At 30.9% G+C, this 14,869-nt stretch overlaps 2 protein-coding genes across 3 annotated transcripts in view; both read right to left on the reverse strand.

Annotated features, from left to right (window-relative positions):
• The window catches only part of LOC115879224 (serine/threonine-protein kinase NLK-like), a 238,124-nt gene extending 235,186 nt beyond the window's left edge, over nucleotides 1-2,938 (reverse strand). The window contains exon 1 of the mRNA XM_030895929.1: nucleotides 2,535-2,938. The gene's annotated coding sequence lies outside the window, so the exon portion shown is untranslated. The remainder of the gene's footprint in view (nucleotides 1-2,534) is intronic.
• A 2,151-nt stretch (nucleotides 2,939-5,089) lies between these two features.
• Nucleotides 5,090-13,894, reverse strand: LOC115879844 (coiled-coil domain-containing protein 93). 2 transcript variants are annotated; one of them, XM_030896843.1, is made up of 13 exons: nucleotides 13,699-13,894; nucleotides 13,430-13,638; nucleotides 13,262-13,373; nucleotides 13,045-13,205; nucleotides 12,158-12,332; nucleotides 12,037-12,081; nucleotides 11,831-11,914; nucleotides 11,512-11,729; nucleotides 9,249-9,362; nucleotides 7,493-7,701; nucleotides 7,309-7,429; nucleotides 7,106-7,250; nucleotides 5,090-5,523 (listed from the first exon to the last, which is right to left on the reverse strand). In XM_030896843.1, exons 1-13 carry the CDS (start codon nucleotides 13,777-13,779, stop codon nucleotides 5,419-5,421), a joined length of 1,779 nt encoding a protein of 592 aa, XP_030752703.1. In that variant the 5' UTR covers nucleotides 13,780-13,894; the 3' UTR covers nucleotides 5,090-5,418. The 2 variants fall into 2 exon arrangements, with proteins under 2 accessions (XP_030752703.1, XP_030752713.1); XM_030896853.1 differs by lacking the exon at nucleotides 12,037-12,081.
• Between the last annotated feature and the right edge of the window lie 975 nt (nucleotides 13,895-14,869).

Genomic DNA, 14,869 nt, shown 5'->3' on the forward strand with positions numbered 1-14,869 from the left:
GCATGTTCATACACTGATACCAATAAAAATACCTTACTAGGTATCCTGAAAATTTTACACAGTTAATAGGTACACACGATTTTATGTTTAACCTTGACATGGTTACCTACCTAATAACATTTTTTCCCTTGCATAAGCCGCTAGCCGGTCCTAAACGATGCTCCAACATTGGTTCAACATTGTAACCAACATTTGCCACAGGTTTCGACAATAGAAATTGACAAGTGTGTCTCCTACAGGATATGGCAAATGTTCGTGTGTCCAACAAATGATGGAAGGTGTTGGCCACATTGTGTGGGACCGGCTTAATCCAATTCAGAACATTTTTAAGAAATCTTTGAATTGCTAAATGTACACTAGTTATAATAATTGTCATAAGTATAAGTGTACGAAAATGCATAAATATTCAAAATCCTAAAATATCCTTTTTACTGTAAAATCCAATATGAACGAAAAGAAAAACAACGAAGTCAGCGATGGCTTTGAAATGAAGATCACTGTCATTTTATACATATACAATAAATCAGATATGGGGATCGTGATTTCCAAGCCAACTGCAATGTACGCCGTTTTTTATTTCGATCATAGTAGGTAAATATCTTGTAGATTTAAGCTTAGTGAGTTAGACCTGGCCAATTAAACAGTAATCAAAAAATGTTGTGATCGAGATTTTTTATGACAGATGGGTAAACAATTCTTATAGAAAGAAAGATACATTAGATATTTTTCTGTGACCGTCTTCGTCGGCTTGATCACAACATAACTTTAAAATTATACTCTTTTATTCTTTTTTATTAGTGATTTCTAAAGAGCCTACACTTAACAACAACGAAATCTAATGTTTGATCTAATGCAATTTGGCATAAGAGTCATGTTGTTGTTGACATAATGTTGTCACCGTCTTGATCATAAAACTTTTTAATCACAACTAGGTATCACCACAGGTATCACTTTGCATTTAAAGTGTCTTAGGGTGTATTCCGTTGCTTACCTTGGTTATGGTTTTATGTTCCGTTTCTATTGGTTTCCTGAAAGTTTTCTTATTACGGAACACGGTTTCTGAAAAATTCGGTTATAACTGTCACCAAACTAACCAGCGCGAGAAGGCTGGTTTTTCTGGTTTTGTTTGTCAATCAATGTCATTTATGTGACAGAAATCAAGCAAATATTGGAAGTTTGAGTGAAATTCTCATTTAATTTCTAAAATTTGTAATAATATTTTGTATTTACATCCAAAAGCAATGGAGGTAGGCAGTAAAGGTAAATAAATTTAATTAACTAAATAGAATTACTTTTTAGGACCACTTAAACTTATCATGCAGCCATTGTTTCTTAAAGTCAGGAACATTTAAAGAAAACATGAAAAACAAGACAACAAGTAATCGTGAATGTTTTGTAAGCTATAGAAATATAAATATTGATTAGATTTGTTTATTTATTATTGATCTGTTTTAATATTGAACCTGCAAATCTTCACTTGAGCTGTCAACGAGTTTAACAGTTTATTAATAAAGTACTTGTCAATATTAAACTCCATTGAAAAGAAGAAGCAAACGTAAAAGCAGAGAATAGGTACATTAAAAATGCATAAAAGATAAATTTTATAATCCAGGTATTGAAATTTAGAAAACGTCAATATTTGACGTTTCTAGTATTTTACCAAACCGTTCCGTATCAAATCGCTGTTTTTCAGGAACCGCTCTTTACCGTAGTTTACCGGTCTGGTTTGCCTGATTTTGCAACGGAATACAGCCTTAGTTAGTTAGGACAAATAACACATAAAATCACCATAGATAGCTTACTTTTTGTCTGAAAAATATTGAAGTACTATGTAAACAACCGTAGGTGTGAGAATATTCATCTCGGTAAGTATTTAAGTAGTTATAGATAATAGGTATTCATTCTTGTGACCTATGATTTTTAAAAAACGATTTTTTTTAAATAACTGATACAGTCATGTTATTAGCGTGGTGTGTCAATTTAAATTTAACCAATACCTATGGTACCGACAATATATCAAAATACAGCTATTGTATGAATATTTAAAATAGGTACAATTCCAGCAATTTTTCAACGACCTAGTTGCCCTCAGTGTTCTTTTTCTACATAAGTAATAAATTAAAAAAAATGAAGGCTGTGGTTAACCATAAAAATTGATATTTTTGTTCTGGTTACTTTTTATGTTTCACTTTAGTTTGTTGCCTAACAATAAATTATGGTTTTATCTATAAAATAATATCTACTCCAAAACAGATACATTGGTTAGGACAATAGTTACGTATTGTATTAAAATTGTATTTCTAATTATTTAATAGACAATTTTGAGATGTATTTTTGATATAGGTATGTAACTTACTACATATTAGAATAAAATGTATGAACAGAAATTAACATCTGCTAAATTATATTATGAGTCAATCAATTTTATTACGTTATTGTTGGTTACCCATATCCAATACCTACATTATATTATTTTTGATAAATTTGCATTAGAAATTAGAATCAAATACCCAATATATTAGGTAGGTACTTACTAACTGGTCAAATAGGGCAATTCCAAGAATACTTAAGAAACTGATAGTTCTTTCAGCTAATCACACAATCTATTTCGCACTAGTTTCATACACTACGAATATAATTCCTACAGTTCGACAAAAACAAACACTCAATTTTTCCAGTAAAAACACGTTTTTCTAGTCCAAACACAACGTAAAGTTATTATCCGACGGTAGTTGAGAGATTTGAACACTTCGCGGTACGATTTTAGTCTCGATATTGGTTTTGTACTTAGTAACTGTTGGCTAAATGCAGAAATTGTTTTGTTAAATAAATAAAAGGGATATTTTTGCTATGTAATAAGAATTGAAGACGCACAACTGACGTCCCAACTCTAGCGAGTTCGGACTGAAACGAAAAACGAAATCACAAACGTCCAACGTCGACTTCGCTTTCTTGCCGATCGCTCAATGCGAATCGCGCAGACGCGGATTGACTCAAAGCGCTCGCTTCTCCTTCAAGATCGCGCTTTGGACCGCCTATTCAAAACTTTATTTTTAAACTATAATCAAACAACTTAAATTTAATGCTTTCTGCTCCAATTTTCAAAATATATTTAGGGCATTTACCTATAAAATTAATGTATTTAGTGGAAAATACTTAATAACAGTCAACAAACCATTTCATTGGTTGGTTTAAATCTAAACGTAAGACGTAGCTAAGTTCGGATGACTCCCTCTGAAGACCTTGCTCCGACTCGTTCGCATCCCAAAATTGATAAGCCACGCCTACTAGCCGTACCACATGTCGTAAATCCTTCTCTTTTATTGGCTTGGATAAAATGCAATACGGACGACAATACGTATCCTACAATTTGCCAAGGGGGGCATTGAACAGCTGATTGTCAAATTCCAACTGATAATTGATACATGATAGTTCCTGTTTCTATAATAATTTTATAATTAATTAACATGAACTAATAATATCATCAGAATAGCATGTTATTGTATTATAAATTATATAATATATTCTGGGTACAAAATAGGAAGTCTAATTTATAATACAAAGGTTTAAGGGATAAATATTTTAATATACTAAATACAAATTCTATAATTTATTTTTAAACTATAAAATTTTAAATCTTATTAGGTATCCACCGTATCCCCATTATTCATTTAACCCTGATGAGATCCTAATCTATTATTTCATTAATAAAAAGTACCCGGTGGCTCATCTAAAGATTGAGTCTGGAAACAGTGGCGGATACAGAGGGGGGCCCATGGGGCCCGGGCCCCCCCCCTAAAATCTGTAAATTGGGTTAAATCTTAGGCTTTTGGGTTAAAAGTGGCGCCCTAAAAAGAATATTCTACGATACTTTTTATTTTGGGCCCCCCTAAAATAATTTCCTGTATCCGCCCCTGTCTGGAAAGGATAGTGGAAGTACTTACCCTATGATGAAAAAAAAACACCTCCAGTTGGCTTGGAAATGAACATCGATGACATTCCCCACACAGTGGCGGATCCACGGGGGAGGGTCCTCCGGTGCTCAAAAATATGATTTCAGTCAAGCGGAATTTCAGTCGAACTTGTATTGCTCTGGATTTTCTATTTTTTCACTGATATTATATTAGTTTCTTTTGTGACAATTTTATTTAAACCCACATTTTAACATATTTATAATTACTTTCTCGTAAGGGTATTTACCCCCATTACTCCTCCCGTATATGCGCCCCTGAAAGTATCTCACATTCAAAATTCGTCCATTTTTCACCTCTTTTATATGTGAAACTATTTTACTACCTTCTTTCAGGTAAAAGGACTGTCAAGGCCATTGAACTAAGAAATGCAGGTGGAGCATACAGGGGTCTGATTTTTTGGCCCAAATAAAAGGCAGGTAGGAGTCTATATGGCCTTGTCCATATTATCAAATAATTTTAAAGAAATAGTAGGTAGAAAACTTAAAATCTCTGCTCTGCAACCCTGAGGATTAAATACACCCATCTACAAAATGTTATATTTCAACAGTATTGATGAGAATTTAGTAAACAAGTATTTAGTAATATAGTTAAGATGGGGAAAGTAAGTTAAATAAACAAGGGCGCCCCCAAGAGGGAGCAGGGAGGGGCACCTAACCTCCACTAAATATTCAAAAATTGTCTCAAAGGCCAAGTTTTCGAGAAATGGGTGGTACTTTTTAAACTATCAAATTTATTTATTGCAAATAAGTAAATTCATTAACAATCCTACTACGTCCATTAACAATCCTACTCACCTATTAACAATCCTACTACATATCGTCCTATTGTTGCCAAAAGTCACTAACTAACATTTTCCGAACAGCCAAAAATTCAATCACTAACTATATTTTGAAGCGGAGAATCGATTGAAAAAGTCATTAGCTAAGATTTCTGGCTATTTTTGTTTTATTTTGATACCGAATAGTTACTAACTATAACATCTTTATGCAATGCAATCGTAATTTTGGCAGCAATGGGACGATATATAAACCTAAATTACTTTATTTGACACAAGTTTTGTTGTAAAAAAGTTTGAAAAAGGGTTGTTAAAAGTTTTAACACGAAAACACTTAATCTGAAGCTGGTTGATATGCGTGTTCTATTATTGCACTAAATTTTACATACAAATATCTGTGTAAAATTATGGAAAAATAAATACATCAAAATACATACACGGGTTTCAATATATACACAACATACTATTAGAATTATAAAGTCGGTTGTCTTATATAAAACATGTAAGAAATGTAAAAATGGCAATGTGAGCAATATATACATACATCATATAACATAACAAAAAAAATCTAAATATGAGTATCACAATAAAAATGTTTGCCTAGTAATATAAAATTTACAATTACTATATAAATGTTTACATTATACAATTATTATATAAATGTTTATATTATCTTTCGCTGCCCTTGCCCGCCAGGAGGGTCTCATATTTTGCACATTCAAGGGTTAGTTGTTTAACTCCAGCTGCGTAGGTACGTTGTAACTCCAAAAGACCCTACAACAAATTATTTTCGTTTCAATATTACATTTTTAAATACATGTACAGTGTAAGCTATTTAATTTGCCCTCCTTTAACTATTTTATTTTGAGGTATTAATTCGTTAAAATATTTATTTATACGTAATGTAGGCAATTATAACTATAACCCGCGACTAAAGTCACAATTGTTTGTTACGCCCATGGAATATAACAGATTTTTTAGAAAAGACATAATGTATAATCGGTTTCTTAAACCTAAGAATATTTACCACAGTCAAATTAGTTAAAAAAGGCGCATTGGTGGAAAAAAAATCCGACAGTTTTGAAAATGGTTTTAAATGATTCCTCTAGACTTGCTAGACTTGATATGTGTCAAAAGTCCCCGAAGATAGTCGATGAGCTCGGGGAGTGAGGAGGAGTTAAATGTCAATTTTTTCACTGTTTTGCTTATATCTCGGAAACTATGACATCTACTGAAAAACGCTCTATATATAAAAATAAAGCTGACAAAATTCTCTATAAAAATGATTATATACATTTTTGTTCCCGGACTTACAGTTTACGAACTATGTCCTTCTTAAATTTGGATACTAAATCAAATGGTACATATATTCCAAATTCGTAAAAACACATTTCTTTTTATTACCTCTTTTCCATTCAAATAGGGTTGAAGAAGTACGATATTCCGATTTTTTAAGTATTAAGTATAACTTTTAGTATATACTGTGATTTTATAAATTTTAGACGTGATGTGTTCATATAAATCACACCTTGACTGCGCATGTTATTTGTTTTCTGTTTTATTGCATGGTTAATGTTTTCTGTTCATTTATTTTGTTTTACATTTTTGTGTAATTAAAAAAATCAAAATCGACATTATGTGCATAATATATTAAAGAAACAAAATAAATAATAATATTATATATACAATATAAAATCATTTATTTAATGCAATTCATTACTAGATTTTATTAAATAGAGTACTACCTACAGCAAATTCCCCAAATAAATAATAGTATTTAGGATAATTACATAGGCTATTTTTTTAAAAAGTTTTAACCTCCTGTAACTTTAAAACTAACTCATGTTTATAAAAACTTTTTTTATATTTTTTGATAAGAAATCAATGAATACTTATTTGAGATTTTGGCAAGTTAACAACATTAAAATTTTTAAAGGTTGATATTAGAACTGGATTAAGACAAAATATCAAGAGACAACTTTTAATCAGCATTTAACGGTCTACGCAATTTTACCAACAAAAAAAGTCAGTAGCGCACATATTTTTTTTATAAAAATAGTCCAGTGATAACCCATATTCACGTCCCTGGTGAATATATCGACACTTTTTTAGCATTAAAGTATATCGTTTATACAGTAACTTTTACTGTTAAAAAGCACCTGGAAGAAAATTATAAAAAAAACTAAAAAAAGATGAAGACTTTAACCCCCTGTAGCTACGAAACAAAGCAGAATCGAACCTATATTAATATCAAAAATTAATCTTATTTTTGAAGAGGAATTTCTCCACGAGAAATGGCATATGTTTTTTGAAACACCCTGTATATTTTACCCAAATTTATTGTTTGTTTTCTTACCTGTAAGACACTGTTAAGTTGATCTTTCTTTTTCCTCTGTTCATAAACTTGTCTTTCAATTTTTAATCTGTTCTGTTTAACGCCATCCACAATATTTTTGAATTGAGTCATAAATTCTTCTTTACTACTGGATGACTGCATAGCCCTTAATAAAAAATGTTAAATATTAAAGAATTATTGTGTCTACTATTTATCCAACTTACTCTGGATAGTTATCTGATATTGAGTTCATTATTGATAATTCCTTTTGCATATACCTTCTTTTGTCCTCTAATGTGTTGTAGAGCGTGTAATATTGCTTTGTTTCCTTATGCTTTGCTGCCACTTAAAGGAAAATACAAGTGTTAATATTATATACGATAAAACTCTCAATAAACTTTAACATACCCTGATTATATAATTCCAAGAATCGCTTTTGATATTGATTCATTTCAGCTCTGTTAGGAACATCATCAAGTTGTCTTTGCAATTTTGCAACAATCTGATTCTTCTTAGCTAAGTTTAATCTAAGTAATTTAATTTTATCAGTTAATTCCGCGATATCGGCTAGCATGCGTGGAGAAGTCTCAGTAGGGCTTATAACTTGCTTAAATTCACTACAAATATTAAATATTTAATTAATACATATATACAGCGTGGTCCGAACCGTATTCCGGAAACTTCGGCAGTATATTCTGCAGATAAAAATAAGTAAAAAAGTTCGTATAAATGTATGTGTGTCCTAAAATGCTTAGTTTCAGAGATCGGCGTGTAGAAGTTTCATTTTTATTTCGATTTTTTCTAAATAATTTCTGAAATAATGTCATTATTTGGGTAATTTGATTTTGATGTCAATATGATTCCTACTAGTAGAGGGCGCCACCTACGTGTGTTTTAACTATTTTGAAGCGTAATAACTTTTTGTCCGTACCTGTATAAAACTACCGACCGAAAAAATATACATCTCTGTGATTTTTTGCATAAAAAATGTCTCTTTGTAAAAATCGCTACGAGCAACCGTTCTTAAGATATTTAGTATGGAAATAGTAAATACATGTCATTATTGACGAAAAATAAACACGTTGAGTAGATAGTTATTTCACTGAAAAAATAAATTTCGGAAATTTTTATTATTTTAAATTAATCAAATTTTTCTGCAAAAATTGATGATAAAACAGTTTCTGTTGAACATTTGACACAAAAACATTTCGAATTTATGATTTGAGTCTAATAACTATTTAGTCAACATGTCTAATTTATGTCAATGATGACAGGTATTGATAATTTCTATTCCAAATATCTCGAAAACCATTACTCGTAGCGATTTTTACCAAGAGACCTTTTTCACGTAAAAAACGTCGTAAATGTATATTTTTTTACTCAATAGTTTTATACAGGTATAGTCGAAAAATTATTACCCTTCAAACCAGTTAAAAAATATGTAGGTGGCGCCCTCTACTAGTAGGAGTCATATTGATATCAAAATCAAATTTGTCATGTCAAAAAACTTCCAGACACCAATTTTCATCCAAATATTGACGTTACTTAAAAAAAACGAAATAAAAATGAAGCTTCTACACTCTGTATCTCCGAAACTAAGCATTTTAGGACATACATTTATACGAACTTTTTTACTTATTTTTATCTGCAGAATATGTTGCCGAAGTTTCCGGAATACAGTTCGGACCACCCTGTATAAAATACTGTATAAAATACATACCCTGTTGGTCGTCCAATTATGTGGTCTGGATTTTAATGAGTGTGACAGAGAATAATATAAATGGCCGCTTGACAGACAGAGAGGCAAAATCAAAAGCGGCATACAGTGTTGCCGGTTGTTTACGTTTGTAGGAAAATATGTAGAAAAATATAACCTATTTTAAAAACTTTCATGTATACTACTGAAATGATGATAATATATCTAAACTAAATATAATCTATTACAACTGAAGTAAAATGAGGAGCTAATAGTGAAAAATAAAGTTCCAACCCTAAATGCAACATTTTTCGTAAACGCCATAGAAGAAATGTGACGACCCAATTTTTATCTCTTTTTAATACATTTGATTTTCCATTAAGCTGTCTACATCACTGTCTTACACGTTAAAATCTAGACCGCACAGTTTCGATGGCCAAATCGGTATAAAAAATCTTCCACACTTACTCTATCTCCTTCTGCAGCCTCGCTAATTCTTGTTTACACTTTTCTTTGAATTGTGTTTCTTCAGATTTTAACGTATCTTTGAGAATAACAAGTTCTTCTATCTCTTTAATGCCACTGAAAAATAAAATATTTATAACAATTGTAGCAAATGACGATCGCTGTCACTTTAATATGTAAAATTATATGGTGAATGTTATCTATCGTCAGTTCCAAGCCGACTTCACGCCTTTTTATGGATCATACGCTATACGCTATACAGGGTGTCCCCCATATTCCGTGAACATAGAACTATTAAACTATGTATTTTTGAAATCAAAATTAGTTCATTGGAAACAATTTACCATTGTATTCCTACTAAAATTAATATAGGGGTGGGGGGTAGTTTTCACCCTTCCCGTACTTTTTCAGGATTTTTATGATAGTCAAATGTTACAGCGTCTAGCAAAACATAGACACGCCCAATCTCAATCAAGTCGAAATATCGGTTCTTAAATTATCTTAAAAAATGTTTTTTTTAAGTTTGATACCCTCTAACAGAAAAAGAAAGCAATTTTGTGTGCAAGTGGATTGTGTCTAATGAACTTATTTTGATTTGAAAAATTTGCAGTAGTTCTATGTCGGAATATTGGAACACCCTGTATATCATGCAAAAATTATTGTCATAGCGGCAAAAAGGCCTCACCACGTGGGAAAGGGATTAAGTTAAAGTTATTTAATGGTATGATATATACCAGAAAGGTGTTTAAAATTTGAATTTACATCTTTGTAAAAACAATGTATCAATTTTATAAATATACGGGAAATATAAAAAAACTAAACTATTTTGAAAATTTTTAAAAAATTGCATCGTCTTTGCTATAATTTTGTAAAACGAGTACCATATGATAAAAAAAAACATTAAGTTGGCTTAAAAATGAAGATCATGCAGATTCATGATATGGCATTCTCCTTATTATTTTGCAAAAAAATTAGTGCGATCTTCATTTTCAAAATTCATTGACGCTTTTTTCGTTTGTATGTTATATCCAACAAAACCAATTCCTGTGAAACTTCTTTACGTGCGTTGGGAGTAAAAATTCAAGGCCGTGATACACGAGCTATATAGCGTCAGAAAAAATGGTTACGATCGGAGGTTAAGACGGAGCGTCGTAACTCGGGCCCTATGTGAGCTAGGGGGCTGAAACTCGGAGGCTAGATGAAGCTCGAAGAGCTCCATCTTTCCATGATATTTTGACGACGTTTCGTGCACTACGAAACCCCATCATCAATGAATCAAATCAAAAAATCGCTCGATTTAAATGAAATTTGGTATGTCGATAGATTGGAATTGGACTAAGGCCAACTTGACCGTGTAATTGTGACAGTTACGTAAGAAACGTCAAAAGTTGATGTCGTCCGATCGCGACCAAATTTGGTGAGTAGGATGTGAGCGACGGCGCACACGGTCCCACCCTGCAAAGTTGGATACGACGTTTCGTTTACATCCTCATCAGGTTGGAACTAAGGATTTGATATTGTAGAAAAATGTGGGTCGATTTCGGCATAATTGGGTACGGGCGGGCGTCGCCTTCGACGTTTCGAACCGATGCCTATAAATGGACGAAATCATCAGGATTTTTCTTAATTATGGGTCGATTGGACCCAAACTAGGCACGTGGATAGAGGTATCCAAATGCAGTCCGCAAAAATAATATGGAGTTTTACTTCAAATATGCACATAGTGCACACACAATTTTTTTTGTTGTTAACATTTTTTTACCATGTATTGGTAAGATCCAGAGAGCAGACAGTAAAGAAAAAGGAATGCATTATAGTAATTACTTTTATCATTTATGCATTGTCATGATAATGTGTTATATACAGGGTCCGGCAATAGTGCGTCGGGCATTTGTAGCTCCTATAATAAAAAAGTTAGGAATTTTGTTTAAGTGCATACCTAAAGAATGTATTAGAATGTATTTCAGGAAAATATTTTAACTTCCTCAGGATGGCTCAAAAAAGTGTGAGTGGATAAAATATTTTCCTCAAATACCTACATCCTAATAGATACTTCAGGTCTACACTTATAAAAATTTACACTAAGTAAATTTCTAACTTTTTTATTATAGGAGCTACAGATGCACGACGCACTATTGCCGGACCCTGTATAAAAAATACACCCTTTTTCAAATGTTATAAAAAATTGGTATTTTTCGAAAATTCCCTGAATAAAACATTTGCAGAATATAAACTTTTGTGGACAGAGACAAGAAAAATTAATTACTCTAAATTTGCACTCTTTTCTTCTTCAAACTCCTTCAATCTCTGATTAGTTTCTAACTGTTTAATTTTAGTATCCTCAAGTATTTTCCGTTGCTGTTGCAATTGTTCTTCTAGTTCTGTCTTTGTTGCTTGAAGTTTTAAAATATTATTGTCTAAAAGTTGGGTTTGTTCTTCTAATAAATTCAGTTGCTGAGTTTCCTTTGCTTGATGCCCACCATCCTACATAGAAATGATTATATAGGTTATACATTTATTTATTCACTCTAAGTAGACATGTTAAATATGACTTATAAATTTGTAGGAATAAAAATCAACTTTACCTTTAGTTCAGAATGCATACTTGCATAATGTTTTATCAACATTTCCTTATCCTCTTCGCTTAAAGTGTCATCTTTAATAATATCCTTAAAAATTAATTGACATTAAATGTTTCATTCTATGATATACTTATTGTTTTTATCACATATTATAAATATGTACATATAAAGCAAAAAAAAAATCACAAAATATCAAACTAAATCCTTACCTCTTTTGCAGCAGTAAGATTTGATAAAAGCTCATTTAATTTATGCTAAAAATAAAAACACAAAAAACATAAAATACAACAAACAACTCAATCATGCTTAAACATAGTTAAAATTATTAACCTGCTCTTCATCAAAGGAATTTGTCTGTTCACTGGATCCCTCGCCATTATTTGTACTATCAGTAACTGATTTTAAAATGCTACCACCTCTATAACCATATTCTAAAAGTGTAATTTGTACTCTTGACAGGATATCTGGAGGAGGGACATTCTTTCTTTTATAATATCTAGTTGGTCTGAAAATAAGAATATAAATTGGTATTGATTTAAAAAATACATAGATTAATAGTTAAACTTATTAATATTGCAAATATCATTAGGTTTTCTATTTTACTTTTTCCTTCAACCTGATTTAGAAAATATGAAAGTAATAGTACCCCACATTTTAAAAGTACTTTAAAATATAAGTTATAGGGTTATTATAAATACATTTTACACGAAAATTAATGTTTTTAAATAGAATTCTGTATATTTTTTTCTATACTGTCATAAAATTTAATGCTTTCAACTAAAATACAACAATTTGCTATACTACAATACTACAATTTTGAGAGAGCTTTAACTACAATATGGTCATATTTAAAAGACCACTTGTGACACAAGATTATGACATGTTTAAAACGAAAATTTTATGACTTATTGTATACAATGACTTAAAAAATCAATAATTGGTGTAATAATTAATTAATTATTTGATTTGCTCTGTATACCTATAAAAGTATTTTTAAAATATCTGCTGTATACTATGCCAGCATCCACCATATGATCGAAAAAAAAAAACGGCGTCTAGTTGGCTTAGAAATGAACATCTCCATATAATTTTACATATATAAAATGACAGCAATCTTCATTTCATAGCCATCGCTGACGCCGTTTTTTTTCTCGATCATATGGTATTATAAGACCAGAAGTAGAAATGTCAAATAACATCCTTTATATCTTCCATACCTATATGCTTCATTAACAATTTTTAAACTATCTAACATTTGATCTAATTTTTTATCAGTCTTTTCCTTTATTGAGAATGTCTTTTGGAATTGTTTCACAGCATAAGAACGTACAAAAGCTGATTTTTCTTCTCGGGCATCCAAAGAAGCTTTTACAAGCCACTAAAATAAAGATAGGTATATGTAGTAGGGAAAATAACAAACACAAAAAATATTACTTGTATAACTGGGAAAATATGAATACAATCTAAACCTTGAATCTGGTGTGGTTCTATCCTATGAGGGCATTTAATTTTTGGCAAAACAATGACTATTTTTTCAGTTAAAGCTCTAAAAACAAATAGCATTAAATTTAAGCAAATTTGAACTTTTATTATACTATTTACATCTTCTGGCCAATTGTAGAATTTTCTTCAAAAAGCAAATTAACATCTACATCAACATCTAATGATTCTACACACCACACCATCCCGCCAACAATTTTATCAAAAGGACTTAGTCCTTTTATTCTGGCTCTAAAATACCCAGCTGCGACAAGAAGGTCGATAATTTCTTGTAACTTAGTAAACTGTTCCTCATCTTCGCGTACTTCCACCTAAAATGTTGGATAAGATATAAAAACGAAGTTATTTGAAAACCTCGTTAAAAGTGTTACTTTTATTTCGCCGTTATTCTTCTGCTGCCGTTTAGAAACCTGTTGAAATTTATTAAACATGTCTTGATTTATTGAAGCCATTATAATTTAATTTCGTAATAAAATTGTACAACAAAAATTGTTGTTAAAAAAGGTAAAAACTTAATAAAACATTAAATTATTTGTGGTTAATGTTCAAGATCAGCTGTTTTCCATCAATTTTATTTATCTTTCCCACAGATTAATAGTGTTCACAGAAGCAAAGAGTAGATAAGTCTTATCTACTCTTTGACAGAAGCATAGAAGAATATAATAATTTATATATGATATTTATTTGCCTCATATCCAAAATCGTAAACGTTTCGTTTACTAAGAATGTTTTTCTAAAAAAAAACTAGGAATGTTTTTCTAAAAAAAAAAACGATTTTATACAGAATATCGATACTTTACTTTGAAAACCTTTTGCATTAAATTGAAATCGTTTAATAAAATATTACGAATATTTAAAAAAAATCTGTTTAAAGCAAATAACTTATGAGAATGAATCTTGAACATATACGAGGTTCTCTGAAAATCATAATAATATATATACAGGGCGTATTTTCGTACTAATACTTTGCTAATACTCCGATTGATACCTATATATATATTGTAGTTTAATTCACAGGTAAACTGTATTTTCTGTAATTTTTGTCTGCCGAAATCTTCCCTGATTCGTTGGACAGACCCTTGTCTATGACAGACTATAGCAAATATATATCACAGATTGTACAGGGTGGGTCAAATTCGACGCTTTTAAATGGAAACACCCTTTTCTGTAGGAGATAGACGAAATCTAATATCGGTGACTGGAGCTCAATTTCCATCAAAAACATGAGGGTGACAACCGCACATCAATATCTGTTACCGTTTCGGAGCTACGGGGTGTTTTTCAAAAATGTGCATTTTTAACCAACCGCTGTAACTTTTTTGCTATGGAAAATTTTGTATTTCTATGAAAACATTTCCAAAGCACCTTTTTACGTAGAATTTAGTGGTTTAAGTATAATTTTTTTAAAATTAATAATTTAAGAGTTATCAACAGAAAAATTTATTTTTTATTTGAGACACCCTCTATATTTTTAATTAACTGAAAATAATTTAAAATTACCTTTTCAAAAATATAGCACACTTGATATTTTGTTATAATCCC

This window comes from Sitophilus oryzae, unplaced genomic scaffold (assembly GCF_002938485.1).
Source record: "Sitophilus oryzae breed Bouriz unplaced genomic scaffold, Soryzae_2.0 scaffold_1067_pilon_pilon, whole genome shotgun sequence".
Classification (NCBI taxonomy): domain Eukaryota; kingdom Metazoa; phylum Arthropoda; class Insecta; order Coleoptera; family Curculionidae; genus Sitophilus; species Sitophilus oryzae.